At 30.5% G+C, this 23,075-nt stretch overlaps 3 protein-coding genes across 4 annotated transcripts; 2 read left to right on the top strand and 1 right to left on the bottom strand.

Annotated features, from left to right (window-relative positions):
- Positions 1-2,714: 2,714 nt before the first annotated feature.
- LOC111675506 (arrestin domain-containing protein 3-like) lies at positions 2,715-8,258 on the top strand. The gene is made up of 5 exons (XM_023436278.2): positions 2,715-3,391; positions 3,510-3,838; positions 6,347-7,058; positions 7,138-7,319; positions 7,389-8,258. Exons 1-4 carry the CDS (start codon positions 3,280-3,282, stop codon positions 7,260-7,262), a joined length of 1,278 nt encoding a protein of 425 aa, XP_023292046.2. The 5' UTR covers positions 2,715-3,279; the 3' UTR covers positions 7,263-7,319; positions 7,389-8,258.
- Positions 8,259-11,554: 3,296 nt separating this feature from the next.
- Positions 11,555-15,349, bottom strand: LOC111675500 (arrestin domain-containing protein 17). The gene is made up of 4 exons (XM_023436270.2): positions 15,095-15,349; positions 12,622-12,995; positions 11,985-12,558; positions 11,555-11,911 (listed from the first exon to the last, which is right to left on the bottom strand). The coding sequence occupies exons 1-4, from the start codon at positions 15,207-15,209 to the stop codon at positions 11,649-11,651; spliced, it is 1,326 nt and encodes a 441-aa protein (XP_023292038.2). The 5' UTR covers positions 15,210-15,349; the 3' UTR covers positions 11,555-11,648.
- Positions 15,350-17,849: 2,500 nt separating this feature from the next.
- On the top strand, positions 17,850-22,652 carry LOC111675501 (arrestin domain-containing protein 17-like). Of its 2 annotated transcripts, none has more exons than XM_023436272.2 (5): positions 17,850-18,172; positions 18,288-18,461; positions 18,645-18,859; positions 21,698-22,292; positions 22,353-22,652. In XM_023436272.2, the coding sequence occupies exons 1-5, from the start codon at positions 18,058-18,060 to the stop codon at positions 22,562-22,564; spliced, it is 1,311 nt and encodes a 436-aa protein (XP_023292040.2). In that variant the 5' UTR covers positions 17,850-18,057; the 3' UTR covers positions 22,565-22,652. The 2 variants fall into 2 exon arrangements, with proteins under 2 accessions (XP_023292040.2, XP_023292041.2); XM_023436273.2 differs by lacking the exons at positions 17,850-18,172; positions 18,288-18,461; positions 18,645-18,859 and adding exons at positions 21,008-21,123; positions 21,178-21,321; positions 21,384-21,607.
- The last annotated feature ends 423 nt before the right edge of the window (positions 22,653-23,075 follow it).

Here is a 23,075-nt window from a genome sequence, read left to right as displayed (position 1 = left end):
TTTCTTTATGTCATTTTTACTGACACATTTATACATTTTATATAAGACCTAGACCTTCAACCTTGTTTTCAATTTTACCCTCATTCGTAATACTAAAAACATTTGCCCATTTTTTATTTATCCACTTCTTGATGTTGCAATTGAAATTCTTAATGAAAACTTGCTTAAGGCTCTTAAGATGAGAACAAAAAAAAAAAAAAATAAAACGAAAACATCAAATGTCAGTCATATTTCAAAAGAAATTGCAATACTTTATGCAAGTTTCTTATATTAGAATTTCCTATTACATCCATAGTTAGAAGCTGAATAGTTGAAGCAAGAAAACAAGTTGAACAATTTATACAATTTTATCTTAATCACGCATGTGTTATAAACAAAAATAAAATTACTAAGTAAAATTGTTTTTTTTTTTTTCGAAAGAGAATTGCAACTAAATATATGAAATATATTTTACCGAAGACATAATAAAACATGACCTACAAAACAAATTGTTTGTTTAAGGGGTTAGCAATTGATTCTAGATTTGAATAGTTGAGTGAGTTAAATGCATTGACGGTGGAGGTTTTGCGGAAGGTTAGGATCGACAAATGTTATGCTTTTATTAATATGAAACATTTAAAGACGCCTAACCAAAAATAATTTACTTCTAAAAGCATTCCATTCAGGTAACCAATAAAAGAATAAATTCTTTTAAAAGTTTATTTACGAAAAATTTTTCGTATAATGATTTATGTTTTTATAGATCTTGATTATGTCAAATTTTATGCCGGTACAGTAATTTTTATTAAGCGATGTTGTTAATTATGGACCGATTATTATGCAATTTAGTACAGAGGTTTATGTTCTTGTAAAACCTTTCATTCTAAGGGGTCTGAAGGGGTCTTTACATTTAGAATAGGGTAAATTTTGGATCGATCATAATACAATTTAGTATAATGATTTAGGTTCCCATAAAACCTGTAGTGTCGAATATCATTGCAGTATAGTTTTTTGTAAGCCAGTAATGGGCGTTAAAGTTATTTATTTGGAGGGAGAAGGATCCATTTTGAAGCGATCATCATAAATTTTGGTAAAAATATTTCGCCTTACAGAGAAGACACTGTGGTTAGTCTGGTACGAACAGAGTTTTCTCTGAAAATCATGGGAAAAGAAAGGAAAATTCAATGGTATCATAAGATACCCTACTTCCATTAGTTTTTAATCCAGCACACGACTCATAGAGAACAGCATCCAACGCACTTTAAACGCAACTCATTCTTCCAGCGAATTTGGATTTAAACTACAGCTATTACGAGGATCCCAAAGAAACCTCGACCAAGTATCTACCGTAGTACCAGATTATGAGGTTCTTTGGTTCAATCCCATGACAAATCATTCCCAGAAAAGTTCTAGTTATGAAATGACATCACTAGTTTATAGTCCCGGTCGACTAGAGGTACTGGTAGCTCATCTTTAACCCGGAATTACAATAACACCGAGATGGTGTCATTTATTAAGGTTACACGCCATAAGGGGATCTTATATGGGGAATAAAGTAAAGTATATACCCATCTCCTTTTTTACAAGGTTTCAAAGGTCTACCACGCGCCACTGATTCCTTCTGTTAAGAACTCAGGTGACAACTTTTGTATATGATTGAGCCGGTCCATGTACAAGCTGAAGTTTCCAAATGCACACCCCGACAAGAAAAAGGCAATCACTAATATAAAGTCAATAGAAGAGGAGACAAACCCCTACATCAAGTGAAATCAATCTTACGGATATACCAAAAGGTGATCACCCTTATAGTGCCATGAATAGAAACATATTTTGTATAATACTTAACAAAATATATAAGGATCCCTCTTTTATTAACTGATCTATGTGACAAAGGATCTAGGAATTTCCAAACTTGATCCAATAATTACCCGACAATTAGTGGCGTAGCTTGAATCAATATATCCTATTGAAATGGCAACAGAACCGAGAAACTTCCCCGAAGCGTAAACAGCATACTAAATCAGTACTATGGAGACCGATCTTTCACCTATTTTCGCATCAGTTTCGCAATGATTATAAAGATCATTCTACGGGATGACAGGCAACAACGCTAACCTCACAATTCCCCAGCATATCCTGGCGTCCCACTACACGACCGGTAAGAAAAACCGATCGGGTTTAAGAATCTAGCATATGCTGCTTTGTATACAGATCCATAGTAGAGAGAATAACTCTCTCTCATTAGGTATAGAATATATATGTATGTCCTTAAACCAACAGCCACTACGTGGATACCGAAGGAACCTCAACCAACTGGCAGATTATCTGGTGCTCTGGTCAGACAAAGGCGAAGCCGAGGATACATTTGACATCACCAGTTTATAGTTCCGGAAAAAGTACTGGTAGTACCTCTTAACCCCGGGATTGAAATAACACCAAGGTTTCAAGATTTCACTAAGATAACATGTCCCCGGGAGGAATGGACACAGAGACAGAAGGACAGACGAAGTAAAACAAAAATGAAAAATATTTACTGAAATATGCTCCCCAATAATACTTCCATGTTACCATACCTCAAAGGAAGGGTTTATTTAATTCGACTATAACTCTGCAACTAGATTTGTTTATTAAAAAAAGAGATGCAAACCGCTTTTTTTAAGAGAGGTTAATTTTGTAACATTTATAGGTAGTAAGGTTTTTTAAGTTTTTCCATTACTATATACCATTTCCTTCAACAAATACATCACTTTTATCACCGCACTATCTGTTGCCATTTTTCGAAAGGCCTATAAAAAAAAAAATTGAATTTAATGTCTTTATTGTAATAATTGGCAGGCGTTAAGGGAAATATATATTTTGTTAAAAAAAATGACGACGTATACGTACCAATGAACTTTAACTGCAACGAGTGCCAAAAACCATTTAAAAAATCCTCCCAAAAACAGACATAGTACAACAAATGGACACACTGTGTGGCAAGTGATGTCATAGCTATGGTAGGAAAGAAAAACAAAAAAATAATAAAAACAAGCATTCGAAGCACATGGTATATCCTAGCCATGATGCCAAAATAAAAACTTGTTATGAATTGTATATTCAGTATAAAATAAAACTTGCAGGATACTAGATGCAACCAGCAGAGCTCCAGTAAAAGTAAATGAAAAGCATTTAGTTGAACAACTAAATTCTATACTAAACAAAAGTTTGTGTATAAAAACTGAAAGTTTTGTTTTAATAAAAAAATAAACTTAACTATAATATAGAATAACTAATAATTATAAAGAAAATAAAGTTTGCAAAATGCCTTCAACTTGTAAATTTATATTAAATAAACCAAATGCTGTATATTATAGTGGTGAATCTATAAGTGGTCAGGCCATTGTTAATATAACTTTTGTGCAAGATGTAAGAAGTAAGTTTTTTTTTTTTTTTTGAACAAATAAATGAATAAATTATAATTTTATAATAATTCTTAAAAGAACAAAATTAATATATATTTTTGTTTTCTTTTATGTAATTTCTTTTCCAAGATGTGCGTATTTTTGTATTGGGTGAGGCCAAAATCAAATGGTGCGAGCATGCTGGTCGTCATACTACATATTATAAATCGCATGAAACTTATATTGACAATGGTACTAATTTGCGTATTGAGAATGTTCTACAGCCGGGCACATACACCTATACATTCGATATTGCATTGCCACCGCTGTGTCCCACTTCCTGTGAATGCAAATATGGTTATATACGCTATGTATTGTCGTTGAAATTGAAAGGTCCCTTTGGTCTTGATAATTTTGTATTTAAAAAACCATTAACAGTTTTGCAAAAAGTTGATTTAAATTTACATCGTGATTATAAGGTAAGTGAAATAATGTAATGTTTGGTATTGTGTCTTTGTGTGTGTGTATACGGGTATGTGTGCTAGTGAGTGAATGCATGTCTGCTAATGCAGCAGACATTGAATTTGCATAAATTATTAAAAACCTAATAATTTGTATGATGCATGATAATAAAGAAATAAGTATTAAACAAATATAATATCATCAGTAATCGTTGGAATTCAGTTAAAATTCCGCAACTATTTGAGCACATAATTTGGTTATAGTGATTTCATTAAATTGTTTGAACGAAAATTAGTGAAAATTTTATATTAGGCTGTGTCGAATCTAATAAAACCACCGTATAAAAGGAATAAACATAAGGGGAGATCTTTTGAACTTACAAAATATTATTTTAAAAAAACAACATAATTTCGTTTAATTTTTAAACTGTGAGCGTATGAGTAATTTTCTGAAGAGGACTTTCTATGCATCAATTATGAACCGATTTTCATAAATTTTTGCACATTTTGTTTTGTATAGAACTTGTTTATGTCAAATCGTATTTTAATAACTAAAACTCTTCACTAAGGGGAAACTTATATACGGGCTGGGGTCCGTTTTAGATCAGTCCTCATTAAATTCTAAATGACAAATTATGCCCCTATGCCCCTCTGAATCGAAAGGGTCAAATCTCTTTACCGAACCTTACTATATTCGGAGAGATTTTGTATCGCTTTAAACTTACGTGTGTCGAATTTCGTCGCTATATTCATTAAGCCAATAATGAGCGCTATAGTAATTTTCATAGGGGGACCTTATGTAGTAGCAGGGTCATTTATGGGCCGATTCTAAACAAAATAAGAGAGAGTATTTGGCTTGAAAGAAACTTATTTATACCGAATTTTAATGCTGTTCTCGATTTTCTAGTCCAGTAATGAGTGTTAAAACTTACTTATACCGAATTTCAATGCTGTTCACGAATTTCTAGGCCAGTAATGAATTTTAAAGTCATTTTCTGAAGGGGACCTTGTATGTGGGGGTCAATTATTGACCTATCCTCAAAAAAAAAAAATTGGTAGGAAGATTTTAGATCCTATGAAACTTGTTTATGTCGAATTTTATTGCTTAATACTCGTACAGTTATGACAGTTAATGCTGTTTTTTGGTGGTCCATTTGTATGTGAGCTATCTGAAAACATAAACCGATATTGCCCATATCTAATACCAGTATTTATGAAAAACTTCAACCGTCTAACTCCTTTCGTGTGATCCCTGTTTTGATTTCAAGTTACGGACGGACATGGCTAGATCGTCTTAGAATTTAATATGGATCCGTATATACTTTTGTGAGTCTATGACCAATATTTCGATGTGTTACAAAAGGAATAACAAAATCAATATAACTCCCATATTTTTTATGATGATGGTATAACAAGTACAAATTTATTACCGACACCAAATGTAATTAGTTTTGATACAAGTGCACCATGCCACACTTTATCAAACGTCTTTGAAATATCCACCACTTCACTTTCGCCAAAATGGTGAATGGAATGACACCATTTTTCCAAAAGGAACTCTACGAGAGGCATACTGGCGGTCGTTTAGTTTAGGGTCAATTAAGGTTAAGATTATGGTCAATAATAGACCTATGTCTATAAAAATTGTCGAGGTGCTTTAAATTCCTGTACAATCTGTCTATAGCATTTAAAATGATTTCCATCGGGTACATGTGTTTTAGAAGTCTATTATGACCGTTATAGTAATTTCTGTAGGGGACCTAATATAGGCAGTAGGAATAATTTTGAACCGATCTTGTCAGAGTCATTTAACAAATATCTCTTTGCCAAATTTCATAAATGTATTTCGCACAAAAGTTCTGTTCGAGATTTTACGATTATATGGGGGTTATACAAAATAATGGACTTTTCCTATTTTCAATACGTTTCGTTCTTGAGTCAAATGAAAAGTATGTACGAAATTTCATTAAATTATTTGTGCGCACACGGTTTACTTGGACACTAAGACAGACAAAAAGAATATGGCAAAGTGACAGTTAAATCGATTGAATATGAGTCGATTGGAATACTTTGAGGTGAATGAGGGTGTTACAATCATCAGCACAAACGCGTTATACTTCTCCTCTATAGTGGTGAGGGATATAATGGGAAGAGAAAAAAAGCTTCATTATGCTTAAATAATTTCATTACGAGAAGTTACATTATAGTCACAGAAGGACCATGTGCCAAATTTTATCAATTTCTTTTACGACCATTAGAGTGCGCACATGGTTTGCATGGACACTTAGACAGACAGACAGAAAGATGGACATAGCTAAATCGACTGAGTAGATATACTTTAAGGTGGATGAGAGGTTACACTAGACTGTAATATTTTAAGCTGTTATTACAACAAATGTTGAACATAATTAATAACAATATTTAGATAATTGGGTCTAGTATATTTAAAATATTTTTTTGAAATTTTTAACATTGATTTGTTTAAAATATTATTAATTATTATTATTTTTATATCTTCTCCCTTAGTTAAACATTTCCGTCGATGACTCCTACACACCCTATACAAGTGGTAAAATCTTCTACAACCTACAAATTCCATTCAGTGCATATGCACCTGGTCAAACGGTGAAATATACATTCCACATAAATAATCAATCGAAAACTGATGTCGATGGCTATACCTTAGAGTTTTCACAAAAATTTTTATGCATTGCTAAATCAACGGATTTGCTATTGCCTAAGAAAAAAGAATTCACCGATGAAAATATTATTCTACGCATAACATTCATTGAACCGTGCAAACGTTTGTCCAGTCGCCTGTGGAAGGGACAATTTATTATACCTTCTGTGCCACCAAGTGAAGTTAATTGTAATTTTATACGTGTTGAATATTTAATGAAGATTATAGCTCATGTTAGTGGTCATAAAGATTTCCCTATAAGTATACCAATAGTTATTGGTACTATACCATTGCAAGAGAGTTTGGTGCGACAAAGACCAGCAACTTTGGCTCAGGATCGTGTTATGGCTTTAAAGTCGAATGCCAGTAGTACAACAGATCTAGCAACAGCTTCATCGCCAACAGCCTCAACAACATCAACACCAACCGGAAGTAGTGATATTGTTAAACGTCCTCGTTCACCTAGTAGAACTTTAAAACCACAAAGTGGTATGACACCGTCCCCTTCGGAATTATCAATAGCTTCCTTTGATAGCTTATTAGAGTTTTATGATAATGGTAAGTTAAAATTGAAAATTAAAAAAATATATATATATATATATATTAAAGTAAATAAGTATTTTTCATTTTCTCTAAGATCAACCTTCATTTGAAGAGGGTGTACGCAGTGGTTCACCATTTATTGATAATGATGCCGATGAAAATCATCGTATTGATGATTTTAGACCCTTATATCCCATTTATAAGCAAACTATAGTTTAGACTAAATTACACTGTAAGGAAAGTTAAATTCACAGTTGCAATATTATGATGATATGGGTAATTGTTTTCTTTTTTTTGTAAATTTTATCTTATAACTTGATTATCTTTTTTTTGTTAATTTTACAGGTTTCCTTAGCTATTCTAGTAGATTTGTATATCTAGTTACTATACTAGTGGTTAGTTTTTTACTGAATGCTGTGTTGCCAACTTAGTGCTGTGAATTAAATTAAACTGTGCCATTTTCTGCTCAAATCGCTTTCACTTTATAACAATTAAGAACACCAAACGACAAAGTTTACAAATAATTTTAAGGTCTTAAAGTCAAATAAACGAGAAAGATAATGATTAGGTTCCAAATCTAAATATACGAGAGAAATAATTATGTTAATTAAAAGTTTAAAACTTGTGGTTCTTAGAATAGATTAATCGATTTTAATTTAATTATCTTATTAAGTGAAAATTAAACTAGAATTCTAAATCAATAGTCAGACATGATATGATGATTCTAAATCAATAGTTAAATATTATATAAAATTTTGTATTTATCAATTTATATCCAACACCTTTACTGTTTTATGGAATTTTATCTAAAAACCCAAATATACATTTTTGATTTTTAACCATAAATTTTATATAAAACCACAAAAGGATTTTTATCATTGATCCAGTGTACAGCGAAAGGTGTTGGGTATTATATGTTCGGTCACCTCCGACTAAACTTTAATTAAGCACTGTTGTTTATATCTCAATGTTTTCTCAAATTTCCCTCTAAATAATTAGTAATTTTTTTTCAAAATCTCTGTGTAATACTTTCTCAGCCTTAAACTTACTATATGATATATGTATGCTTTAATAAAAATAATAAAATTATAAACTTTTTAAAAGAATGTATAAAATTTACATATAATTAAAAGTCGCAGTATCAAGCCAACTTTAAAACAAATTCAGCCATGTCTAATCTTCTGTATCCACAACCAAATTTTGTTTCGTAAAATTAAAATATATTTTGGAAGGTCTTCTCATTTGATATAATCGAAGTTAATATAGACTTCAGTGTGATTTTCGAATAAAGCTTTAGCTAGATTTTTGTTGTTATATAACTTCCCACTAAACAATTTTTGCCGAATTCGTATCGACAGTCTGTACAAATTGTTTGTTACGAAAAACGTATGAAAGGTTGCTCGGAATTCGAAATTCTTTGTTTGAATTCGTTAGGAAATCTGATGTAAATTCCTGGGGATATTCTGAAGGAATTTTTGACAAATCTGATTAAAGTCGGACAAATGTCTGATACAATTCCATACATTTCGTACGATAGTCTGGTCAAATAAAAGAATGAATGATAAATGTCTGATAAAATAACAGACAGTTCGTACAAAAGTCTGATTAAATATAAGATAATTCGGAGTTAATTTCTGATAAAATGTCCGACAGTTCGTACGACAGTCTGATCAAATTTAAGAAAATGGCCTGAATATTCCGATCAATGTCTGATGAAAACTATTTTAATATATATAATTTATTATGGTTTAATCAATAATCACCACACATGCAGATGTTGTTTAATTGATTTTCAAAGACCAACTGAGAAAATAAAAATTAAATTCCGGTTTAATGTACAGTTGACAAATTTCAAAATATAAACATGATTTTTATAAAAAAAAAATTCCTTCATATAATGTGCATAGTTGTCGCAAAGTTTTCTTACAAAAGAAGTGAAAAAGGGAATATAATGACTGAGCAAAAAAATTTTTAGAAAATGTGCAGACTAATCTGTTAAATACCTAAAGAAAATCTATACTATTCGCTTAATTGTCTGACGAAACTAAAAACAATTCTCTTCAGATTATGTGCTAATTTATCGGATATTATTCGATAGCCATTTTATATTCTACTTCAGAAAATGTAAAATATATTTATTTTATTCGTTAAAAATTCTGATAAATTATAAGAATAATTACAGAAAATTTCTGACATCAGACATGTCTGAAAAAATAGTTTACTGGATTGTTTATGATAAATTTCATTACGACACTACAATCGTGAGGCCAGTTATGAGTGTTAAAGTAATTTTCTAAAGGGAATACGATCAAATATAAAGCGATCTTCATAGGTTATGTCGAATTTTTTCCTGTATTCGTACTTTTAATAATCAACCAACCTGCATAAACTAAAAACGTCTGTGCAAAATTTCAAAGCTTTAGTTTTGTTTCAACAGACGGATGGACGGGCAAAGCTAGATCGTCTTAAAATCTAATAAGGGCCCAGAATCTTAGACGAATATTCCGATGTGTTATAAACGGAATAAAAAAACAATATACCCCATATATTTTTTCATGGTGGGTATAAAAGACTGAAGCAGACCGCTTTGGAAAGCTACACCAAAGCTAAATGCCGATGGCTTTTTGTTAATACTCTTTATTTAGTAAAGCTATATGATAATATACATAAAAGTGTCCCGAGGAATATCCTTTCTAAGAATTGCATATAGAAATACAACTCAATCGATGCATATTATTGTACTTAATACGAGAAAAATAATAAAATATTTTTTGGAATGATACTTAGTTTACTACCTGCGATTGAAAGTCCTGACCCGTGTGATTTAAAAAAAAATATTTTAGAATTTTTCAAAATGGATCTTAAAAGATCCGTAATTTTGAGCTGATTACGCAAAAATAATTTTAAAAATTTTGAAGAATACTTTTGGTCTACAATATGATATTTAGTGGTTTTTAGAGGGTGTCAAAATTGTCATAATTTTTAGCTCATACAGAAATATAAGTATTCCAAACATTTTTTGGCATTTGGTTTAAGTTCAATAGAGAATTTTTTTTAAATTTATGTGCCCCTTAAATTACAATAAAAGTCTTTTTGTTGACCAGAAATACACTAAAAAATTGCATTAATTTTCCCGCGATATGCTCAAAATTATGGAATTTTTGACACCCAATTCTTAAAGATTGCAGAAAAAAATTTAACATTTCATACTGAGATCAAGATTTTCAATCGATTGTAGAGGGAACTGAAGATATTTTCAAAAAATAGATTTTTATCTTTCTCGTGTTTAGTATATTTAAACGCATTGTTATAGATGTATTCCTTATAAATATGTACATTATAAAAAACTTAATAATAAACAGATCTTGCTGGGTCATTGTCTCGTTACAGGCAATTAATTCCGTTCGAATTTTATATTAATACCAAATTGTATATTAAAATTAATTTAGAATTCAATATTTTTAAATCGCATGTCCATTTACAGGGACATAAAGCTTATCATGAAAAACTCAGTATACAGTTTCCTGTACATATGGAATTTTTCATGTGTGAAAATGACTGTTGCACGGTGGTATAAACAGAAAAATATAATTATTACACATATATTTTGTATACAGCCTAAAAGTATGCAGCCTTCTTATGTCCTTCACCACTTTAGGGTGGGAGTGTATATTAAGTATGTGCTAATATTAGTAACGCTCCATAATATTGTACCTTATCCCACATTAAGGAATACCAATCGGCTTAGAATCATTTTCTGATTTAGCTATGTCCGTCCGTCCATGTAAACTTTGTAATTAAACTTAAGGTTGCAATTTCAAATTTCATTAACATTTTGGAAGTCATATTTTATTAACACATGGACGATACACCGGTCCATACCTTAAACAACTGAACCTCACTAATAGGCTTCTTGAGCTCTATAATTAGTTTATTAGAATCATTTTCTTATTTAGCCCTGTCCGTCCATGTAACATTTGTAATTAAACTACAGGTCGTAATTTAAAAGATTCATTGACATTTTATATGTGATATTTTATTGTCCCATGGGCGATACATCAGTCCATAGCTCATACAACTGTACTTCACCAATAGGCTTTTTAGTTCTATATAACTAAGTTGTATACTTGCGATGATGCCTCTACCGAATTTTGTAATTCACTTGATCCTTGAACCCTTTAGAAAACAATATCTACAATTTTCTTAAAAAGACTAATGTCGCGATGAAATGCAGGATACATTCATTGTATGGGAACGTAGATCCATCCACCATCCACTTATGGGGATGGCACCACAAATGGATGGATCTTTTAAATCTTTACTATAAAGTACATCCTTAAAGTATGCAAACTTTACAAACTGAATATGTTGCCAGTTCTTGGAATATTCTCGAAAAAAAATGTATACATGGTAATTTCTTCATATTTTATATAAATCTAGGTCTCGGAATATTCTTCAAAAATTTTGTAAATAATAGATTTTTTTCTATAAATAAAGTTTATTTCGGGTATATTAAGGCGTTTAATATTTTTAGGCAATTTTATATTATATGTATATAAATGGTATAATTTATTAAATCTCTCTTTAAAAATTTTCTCACAACAATTAAATCTCCACCGGTGATTCTCTAGAAGGTTTTTCTTCAATACTAGACATTTCAGTTTGGCCAGTATTTTTCTTTCTACGTTTTCGTCGCTTTTGAGGAGGATTAGGTGGTGGACTTTGGGCCATAGCAGATGACATAACAATATTATCAACATCATAGACCGGATAACGTGGAGTAAATTGAGCATTTTCACTCACAGTATTAGCATCATCATCTGCAATGTTAGTGGTCATAAACATGGCTTCTTCATAAGTGGGAGGAGCTAAAGAAAAATTTTAAAGTTTTTATGAAAATATGTATTTTATTTGCTATTCTTAATTATATAGAATACTTACGCAATTCATAATCAACTTCCGTTTCTTCACTCAACAAATTATGATCATCACCTTCGGCACGTTGCATGGCACAGGCCGATGTTGTGGGTACATCATCGATACTGGGTGGCTCTGCATCAGAGTTCGGCGTAACTAAAGGTATATTTCCAATTGTTATGGGTATTATAGTTTTAGGATCTCTCATGAAATGATTCATTATGGCCTTTACACATATCTCATATGAAAGTCTTACAACTTTACTTAAATGATCACAGCTAGGCGGTGTGGCAGGTACTCTTATGATTTCGGCAAAATCTTTAGCAGTATGACGAGCCACTGGACCACAGTATTTTTTAACTAAACAAAGTTTTTCGGAAATAGTACGCATGCATGGTGTATCGGATATATAGGTGGCGCGAAGATTTAATGTAATCAAAAGTTTTCTAACATCAGCACTGGATTCATTGTTGACATGTGTACTAACTAAAATCATTTGTCCCGGCACATAACCGGTTTGGGTAACATCTACTCTTAAGTGGACCGCCTTACTATTGAAGAGGCAAAAATTCTCCAGCGATTCATTGCAAGCAGGAGTCTAGAGGTAAAGACAAGTTATTAACATTAATAATACTACAGTTTTATATATGCACTAACTCACCTTTAAAAGAGCTGATTCTCGATTTAAATCCAATAATTTCAATACCGTAAATCCCTTAGTATGTGTACGATTTGAAGTTCCCGATCTGATAAATGTCACCTTTACCATATAACGTATGTGACCGAAAGCACCTTCATATGAGGAGGGACAATTCATGGGTATGGGACAGGAAAATGTATAGGTATGTGTACCCGAGTCAATGGCAAAATTTTGTCCATCTTCTGAGCCCACTAAAAATGTGGTAGATGCTATATAATCTTCATGGCCATAGAAAATATTTCTCTTTTTTAGATTTGTTTTATGAATGGGTTGCTTTCGTCCATGCCTTTCACGCCACTGACATTGGGCGTAGCCATTAATTTGCAATTTAATACCTGTAAGAAAAGGGGGGATATCGAATTATTTATAGGTACGTAATCATTATTACATGTAATTTCGATTAAGATCTAATTAATTATGCATGTTTTATTTGATATTTTTAGATCAAGTACACTGCGCAGTCTTATCAATGACTTTAAGTGAAATGTACATAAATATTTTATTCATGGATGATTATTTAGTTTTCTGTTTTTTTTATCAAAGCGATAAGATATAGAAATATGTTTGTATTAAATAAATTAAAAGTGATTATTTAGAAAATAAAATATTTTTATATTTATTTTTATAAATTTACTAGCTTTAGTGTGTTTTGCTACCCTAAAAGCAATATTAATAAAACAAAAACCCACTTAACGGTTTTGTTGACTCTAACTAGAGATACACAATTTCATACGTATGGGATGTACCACACCAATTTTCCAAACTTTAATCGGCAGTTCGTTAAAGAGTCAATGCATTCGAAAATGATAGTGATTTCCATTTACATGAAACCACCTGGTTGGCTCTATGTACTCTATGTACGGATGTACTCTTTGTAAACGAGGGTGAAGACAATTGTCCCTTTAGTCTCCCCTTTGTAAGCGAGAGAGTGGACACTTGAAAAACAAACTTAAGCTTTTTGTTGTCTCTTCGTAATCTATGGAGTGACAATTGACTTCCTCGTAGGAGGAGTGACAATTGACTTCCTACGAGGAAGTCAATTGTCACTCCATAGATTACGAAGAGACAACAAAAAGCTTTGGAACTGCTCGATCGAACTGCTGGGTAAGATTTTAATGTAAACTACAAAAAATGTGAATAATCTAAAAGTTTCCCATATATATGCAATTTTGTACTTAATACACAAAGCAAGTGCCAATTAACCCATTGAAAGTCCGCCCATTTTTCTCTAAGTGTTAATATGAATGTAAAAGTCTTTAATATTAAATTTGAAGATTCTAGTTTTTATAGTTTTTCAGATATGCGAAATTTTCTAGTTAATTTCTACGGGGGTTCCAAGTCCACTCCCTGATGAAAGTCCGCCCCCTTTTTTAAAATGTTCAGATGAACATTAAAACTATTCGTGCAAACTTTGAAAAGTGTTGTTATATTAGTTTCCAAGATAAACGAATTTTTGTATTTAATTCATATGGGACCGGCCGATCCGCCTCTTAGTAAATCGCCAATTAATTACCACAAATATTAACATGGGTGTTAAAATTCTTTATGGAAAATTTTAAGATTATTATTCTAATAGTTTTTAAGATAAATATATTTTTGTATTTAATTCATATGGGAGATGCCACGCCCCCTGCTCTAATCCGCTCACCTTTTTGTCCTAAATAATCATAATAACACTGAAGAGGCTACGACCAAATTTGAGGACTCTAACTGTTACATTATCTTATATGATTTAATATTTTCTAAACATGGAAGTTGCCACGCCCACTATTGTCTTTCCATCTATTCTTTCCATCTTTCTCTTTACGAAATATTATTGAATTTTTATACCCTACAAAACACCCAAAAATATTGGTCCTAGATCCATCTTAAAGTATATCAATCGCTTTAGAATTACTTTTTAAATCGATTTAGCTATGTCCGCCTGTCCGTCCGTCCGTTCGTCTATCTGTGTATTCATATAAACCTTGAGCGCACGCTTCACGTAGCAATTTTCAAGATAATTTGATGAAATTTGGCACATACTCTTATTTTGGTCCACAGACGCTATTGAAAATGCTTGAAATAGGTCCATTATTTCACCTAGACCCCCCCCATACAACCGTACCACCAGAACAGGTCTTTCGTGCTCATAATTACGTTAAATGTTCTATTATGTCAACAAAAATCAAAACTAAGTTTAATAGAACTTTAAACAAAACTTCTGATTTTTGTAATGTTTGACCCTAGCTCCCACATAAAATCCCTTTCAGAAAATGTCACTTATAAACATTACCCACACTATCCTATGAGTCCTCTTGTGAAAAATCTCTTTTTTTTGCCAACAATAAGTAAAAAATATCTTATTTTAAAAATAATCTACATCTTTAACATACTGACTGGTGAAGGATATCATATCATACACAAAGTTTATTTTTTATTTGCAATTCTATACCTTTAAACTTTTTCGGTTTATTTAAAGTTATTACAACTTTTCCCGTCAACAGCTGACCGGTAAAATAAGTTCCGTATTCATTTTGATCGAAAGTTATAACACAATTATTGGCCATTTTTTTTTCCAAAACCAAATTCAATCAATGTTTTGCCCACAACACACTATTCTTTAACAAATACTAATCATAATTATATTAATTGATTACTCCGTTAGCGTTAGTTTTTAATAAATGTTTTACAAACGAGTTAAAACAATTAACTGAATTTCTTTCTCATTTTAACATTTAAGCAACACGGTTATTTTCAGTTTATGTTTGCAAGTTGTTGTCGTAAATATTTGTTGTTGATAAGAATATAAATAAGTTTTGTTATTATCTTTATAAGTTTTATTATTTAAAGTTGATTTGTTTATTTTTGTTTTTGTGTGTTATTAACTCTCATTTTTACTTTTTCTGCCTCTCAATTTCTCTCTCGCTCTCTCTCTCTGCGTGTCTGATAACTTAGTATCAGTGAAATGATAAGTTTTTTTTGTTTTTAACTGATAAGTATGATTTGTTGATTAGATGTTGGTGGCGTATTATTTATTTATTTATTTTAATTTTGACAATTTATTTAAGATTTATTAAGTTTTGCGGTAGTGAGTCATTTTTATGAAATAAAGATTTGTGTTTTTTATACATATATAAATATAATTAATATTAACAATTAGAAAGTACCGTGGGTTATCAAAAAACATGATAAATTTTTATTATTCTTATTTTATAATTTAATTTATGATTTATAAAACTAAATTTTGCATGGTAATAACCTGCAATTGTAACTACTTACCTATTTACATACTTTTTAATGACTTTAATAATGTGTTTTATGAATATTTTCGAATTCATTATTCAATTTCTCTGTAAGGATACAGAATCTGTAAACTTTTTCATGTGATTTACATTTACTGATTTCTCTTATTACTTGTAAGCGTTTATGGTAAGTACTTGCCCGTCATGACTTAAAATGCAATTGTGTGAGTGAATTTTAACGGTAATGAAAGTTTTTGTTGGGTTTCTATATTAAATTTTTCATTTAATTCTCTTTTATAGAAAATGTTGCACTAAAAACCCTTTCTATTGAATATTTTGCAATAAAATTTCTTTCTAAAGAAGTTTTGCAATAAATTTTCTTTCTAAAGAAAATTTTGCAATAAATTTTCTTTCTATAAAAAATTTCGTGGTAAATTGTCTTTTTATTAAAATTTTATTATTTTTATTATTTTCCTTCTGTAGAAAGTTTGGTGAAAACTTATTTTCAATAGAAAATTTTGCTAATGTTTTTCATTGGAATTTTTTCGAAAACTTTTTCACTTTTATAAAAAAAAAATTCAAAAAATGACCCTTTTTATACATAATTTTTAATAAGTTAAATTTTTTTTAAAGAAAAGAAAATTTGCAATATTTTCTTTTCTACCACGGAGGCTGAGGTAACCAGCTCCGTAGTGCAGGGTATTTTGGCCCTTTGCCGTAACTTTTATCATTTTGTTTTCCATGTTTATTTATTTTTCCGTTTGCTGGTCTGCCAGAATATAATATTCCCAGCTGGTGGACAATCAAACCTCCCACAGCTTGAGTAAAACTAAAGTTAAGAGGTCAGATGGTCCATTAGCACTCCTTATCCGTCACCCGGGACACTGGGTAGGAAAAACTCCCGAGTTTTTAAAATTTTTCTTTTATACAATATTTTACAAAATTTAATTCTTTTTATAGAAACTTTTCAAAATTTAAATTTTTATAGAAAGAAAAATTAACTATAATATTATAACAAATTTTTACTTTTTTAGAAAATTTTATGATTTTTTTTTAATTTTCTTTTTAAGGAATTTTTTTTTTCAAAATTTTATTTAAAAAATTCGAATTTTTTTTTTTGAAATTTTCTCAGAATTTTTCTTTCATAGGAATTTTAGAAATTTTTTTCTGAAAATGTTCTTTTTATAGATTTATTTTTTAATATTCTTAAATTTATATTTTTTTAAAAAAAAATATCAAAATATATTTTTTTATAGATTTTTTTTTTTGGGAAAATTATCGAAAAATTTTCCTTTTTTATGCAAAATTTTTGATAAATTTTCTGTTTGTAAAAAATTTTCAATATTGTTTTTTTTTTAGAAAATTTTCGATAAATTTTCTTTTTGTAGAAAATTTTCAATAATTTTTTTCCCAATTTTTAATTAATTTTTTTATAAAAAAAAATTTCGATAAATTTTATCTTTTTTTTAATAAATTTTCTTTTATTTATAAAAAATTTTTAAACATTTTTCCTTTTTTATAAAAATTTTCTGATAAACTTTCTTTTTATAGAAATCTTTTGATCAATTTTCTTTTTAAAGAAAATTGTTAATGATTTTTCTTTTAATAGATTTTTTTGCTAAATTTCTCTTTATAGAAAGTCGATCATGTCTAAACATGCTTTCTTTTGAGGTCCTCCCTATTAGTTTTGGAGTTCCATAACATTACAATTTTCAAGTTCATTATAAATAACAAATTACAACAAAATTATTTTTTTTTCTTATAATTTTTTTACACAAAAAAAAGATAATAATATACTTAGTATGTTTCAAATACCAAATCGTTTCTCCACAATACCTCTATGAAACAGTTAAAAACAGTTCAATTATTATCATAATAATGATAAGAATATCTGCGCTAACTAAACAAAATATACCTTTTCGTATTTGACTAAATTTTGCATTGAACTGTTTACGTTAACGTGTTGTTTGAAAAACACTTTAACTATTGAACATTAAAAATATAATATTTATTTAGTATTTGTGTTCTTTTTTTTATCAACTAAAAAGAGTTAATAACTTCAAAGTATTTAAAAATCAAAACAGACTTTAAGTTTTAAATGAACTATTGAAATAATAACTAGAGAATTTCAAGCGGTAAAACGTTTTGAAAAAGAAAATTTTATAATTTCAAAATGGTTGTGACGTGTGATATACAATTTGAAAATAATCCCGAAGCCACATTTTATGCAGGCCAAGTAATAACGGGTAAAATTACCTTAACAGCAGATAAAATAAAACAAGTTAAAGGTAAAGTACAAAACACAAAATGAGTCATTTGCAAGTGTAAATAAATAGCCTAAGAACTTAAATGATTTAAAATATTTTGACGTCATTACTAAACAATTGAAAATTTTGTTTACAGCTGTTACTTTAAAAATAAGTGGTTCGGCTAAAACCAGATGGACGGAGTCAAGATCTACTACTAGTACTAATAATAATAATAATAATAGTACTAGTACTAGTAATAATACCACTTACTGGGGTCAGGTGGACTATATGAATACCTTAACTAGCTTGTTAGTACCAAATGCAACAGGTGTGTAAATATTGTAAAGACTGACCCCCATATTCATAAAGATATTAATCGCTTATTTTAGGTTTATTATGCACACTTTTCATACAAAATTTCTTCAATAAACCATTAATAACTTTATTGAGCATTTGCGAATATGGTTTTAAAATATTTATTTCATTTAATTACTTCTTTTTATTATTTTAGATCAAGCCGTTGTAATTGAACCTGGCATTCACACGTTTAGTTTTGCCTGTCATATACCTGCTAACTGTCCTTCATCTTTAGAATGTTTTCGGGGTAATATACGTTATGTCATACAGGTTGCTTTAGTGCGTCCCTGGAAATTTGATCAAACATTTACTAGGCCTTTTACGGTACTTTCAATAAAGAATTTAAATTATGATACTCCTTTATTAAAGGTAAGTAAATGTATTACTTGGTAATATTTATATCTTAGATTAAGCTGCATGTCATAAAATACTTCTACTTTCCGGGACGAAAAACCGCTGTAAACTTCCATTCCAAAATCCAGGGATATTTTGAAGTACTAGCCTCCGGTAGGTTAGTGGTTAGTGTTCTAGTCTGGTAGACCGGAGGTGGTGGGTTCCATTCCCACCTGAGACACTGAGTAAGGAGCGCACAACAGGCCCGAGAGAGGCCTAGGTGTATTTCTTCGGATTTGATGTATATACATCCTCCTTTCAAACTAACTAACTAACTACTGAAAAATATGTTGTTTAGATTTAGTTCTCTATTAAAGAATCTATTTTGGTATTTGCTCAATAATCTTTATATTATAAGGCCAAACAAAAAGTACCATTTGAAAATGGAAAAGTCATCACAAAAAGATTCTCTTTTAGTCATGTTAAATTTTATGCTCCTAGACTCAATTTTAAGAAAACACAAAAAGTACTTTTTGATGAAAACAAAAATACCACAAATTTACCTTTTTATACCCACAACCTTCGTGACAAGGGTATGAATGTCGATGTATTTTACTTGAACACCTGCTGTGATGACCTTATTTCTTTCAAAACACTAGCTGAGCTTCTGTGACGACTCACTACTGCCCCATTGTGCTTCTTACTCGGCGGATATGCAATTTCCGATCCAGTATACGTGTAATTTGCTCAAGTACTTTAGCTTTCTAATCTGCCCGTTGCTTAACATTCAAGATGAAAAAATATTACTACCGTTTACAACAACGCAAATGGGACGATCTCTGTTATGTCGACAACCGCACCTAGAGACGTAACCGATGGTACGAAGCACGAAACCATTAAATAAGCCGAAAACTTCGTTCTTGCCTACAGAGGACACAGTGCAGAGGGAAAATTATGTGTAAGATGCCTTTCATCTTTTCATCATTTTTCAGACCTAAACAATTCTCATTCATCCTAAACACTCATTGAGATCAACATACGACATACTCATTTCTGGTATAGTGCCTGGCTGATCCGTATACTCCTTTATTCATTCTGTTTCATATACGTGGGACGTGGGAAGGGTACATATAAGTTTGCCATTCCGTTGGTAATTTCCACAATATAATTTTAGAACCCTATAAAGTATTTATATTCTGTATTATTATAGATATCGGAGTCGTTTAAGCCATGTCCGTCTGTCTTCTTTTTGTGTGTCTGTTGAAATCAAAATCACTAGTTCCAAAAGTTTGTTTGTGGTTCTATTGTATTCTTTTAGATGTAGTTTTTCTCCTTTTTATACCCACCATCAAAAAAGATGGGGGTATATTGTTTTTATCTATTCATTTGTAACACATCGAAAAATTGATCATAGACCCACAAAAGTATATATATTCTGAGTCCTTAATAAATTCTTAGACGATCTTCAGTCTGTTAAAAGCACGATAGAATCCGAATGAGAAGAGCTAATGAGCTGAAATTTAGCATAAATAAATTTTAATAATGCAGTTTGTGTTGTATTGAAAATGAGGCATATGGGTCCATGTTTACTCATAGCCCCTATACAAGTGTTCCTCCGGAAAACAGTATAAACAGTAATAGATGGTTTAAAAACCTCAGAATGCCAATGAAATTCTACACAAAGAGATTTTATATGAATCAAAATCTTCATCAGCAAATTTTATGACAATCGGTTCATAATTGACCCTACCCACCATATAAGGTCACTCCCAGAAAACGCTTTAAAATGATAACAATGAAATGAAATTCGACGTAAACAAGATTTACGGGAACTTAAATCTTTCTTCCAAATCATATAAGGTTACTCTCAGAAAATTACTTTAAAGTTTAAAACAAAGTATAACAAGTAGTCCGACTCTCATATACAGGAAATTATTCTCTCACATCTACGAGTGTCGTGTGAATTCGACTCTCTTTTGAGAAATTTAAACTTGTCAAAACCCTCAAATGTTTAACTTACTTTTTTGGCCACTTTTAAGGATTGTACGCGAAATTACGGTTGTGCACAAAAAATCTGTAATTTTTTAAAATAATTTTATTTTACTTTTCCTACAAAATTTTGCTTAATTTTTTTAAACTGAAAAAATATTTTTTCTAATTATTGACATTTTATTTTTGCACAATAATGGTTGTAACATGTTTGATAGAATTTGAAAACAATGGAAGTGACACTTATTTGGCAGGACAAACAGTTAAGGGAACAATTACATTGACAGCCGATAAACCGAAACAAGTTAAAGGTATTTTAATATTTCCTTGGAACTTATTTTATAATAATTTTCTTTATATCTCAGCTGTAACATTAAAAATAAATGGTTGTGCCAACACAAGTTGGTCTGAAGATGAAGGCATGGGTGATGATAAAAAATCAGTTACTTATGATGGTCATATAGATTATATTAAATCAAAAACATATTTATTTGATTTCTCCAAAGGTTGTAAGTGTTTTAGGAATTCATTTTTTTAGTCATTTTCCGAAGCTAAGTTATTTTCGTTTTAGCTGACAATACTAATGAGGGTGTGATTATAGAACCTGGTGTTCATACATTTCCCTTCAGTTGTCTTATACCTCCACAGAGTCCCTCTTCAGTTGAGGGATTCTATGGTTATATACGTTACTGGGTTCAAGTAACTTTAAAACGTCCCTGGAAATTTGATCAAATTTATACAAAAGGTTTTACAGTGGTTAATATAAATGATTTAAATTATGATGAAGATTTGAAGGTATAAAGATAAGAGACTTAATAAGTAATACTATAATTCCATTGTTATCGTTATTTGTGTAATAATATATAATATATCTTTATCTTTTAGCTTCCTATTACTTCTGATATTTCGAAAATTTTCTGTTGTGGTCCCTGTAAAAGTGATCCCTTACAAATAAATGTCCATCTACCACAAGCAGGTTTTGTACCGGGTCAACTTATACCAGTTAATATATTAGTTACAAATGAAACTTCAGCACGTATTAATGAAATTTGTGTACGTTTGGTAATGATAATAACTCTGTTCAGTACACATCCTATACGAAAAAGTAATACGGAAAGGAAAACTGTTTCAAAATTAATTGGTGATCCAGTCTTAAGACATAGTAAAAATCAATTTAATTATTTACTACCTATACCAGCTACACCACCCACATGTTCTACTCTATGCGATATCATACAAATTGCATACCACATAGAAGTGGAGGCAAAAATGCAGGGTATGTTGTATACAAATCAATGTATTATATTACCGGTTACTATTGGTAATGTTCCTTTACAAATGGATGGTATGGTGGTGCAACAGCAACCTATGCCTAGACAAATTGGCTTGGAAACAAATGGTATGATGCCTGTAGAAAATAATAATGATGCTTCAACTAGCAATAGAAATAAGGAGCCATGGTCAACTATGGAAAATATACGTAAGTTTAGTTAAATTTTATTAAATTTATTTATATACATATTGTATATTTTTCCCTTAGCTCCTCCCGTATATATGAAAGCAACACACATGTCCGAGGCTAAACTTTCTGAAGATTCAGCTCATGATTATGGTGAAAAAAATTTTACACCTAAATACCCAGTTTTCAATATACCCAGTCCTACTAGCCCTCTTCCATGTAGTGGAGATGAAATAGATGGCTCTGCTGTACCACCGAGAGAAACAGATCCCGATAAAACTACTTGGCTGTGAAAAAAATTTGTTCTTTGTTTTTTTATATTTAAATTTTGGTAATAAAAAGTTATTAATCCTCCGTGATGAGTTTAAAAACTAAACTGAATATTTTCTGGGTCTTTACAAATTATAATACATCCGACTAGACTTTATTTTAGACTAGTTTAGAATAAAGACATCACTATAGACTAGTTTAGAATATAGACAAGACTATAGACTAGACTATAGACTTTACTATAGACTTGACTATAAACTAGACTATAGACTAGACCATAGACAAGACTATAGACTAGACTATAAACTAGACTATAGACTAGACAATAGACTAGCAAAAGACTAGACAATAAACTATACTATAGACTAGACTGTAGACTAGACTATAGACTAGACCATGGGCTAAACTATAGAGTAGATAATAGACTAGACTATAGACTAGACTAAAGATTAGACTATAGACTAGACTGTAGACTAGACTATAGACTGGACTATAGACTAGACTATAGACTAGACTATAGACTAGACTATAGAC

The sequence above is a fragment of the Lucilia cuprina genome, chromosome 4 (genome assembly GCF_022045245.1).
Source record: "Lucilia cuprina isolate Lc7/37 chromosome 4, ASM2204524v1, whole genome shotgun sequence".
NCBI classification, from domain to species: domain Eukaryota; kingdom Metazoa; phylum Arthropoda; class Insecta; order Diptera; family Calliphoridae; genus Lucilia; species Lucilia cuprina.
This window is presented reverse-complemented; position numbering and strand designations above follow the sequence as displayed.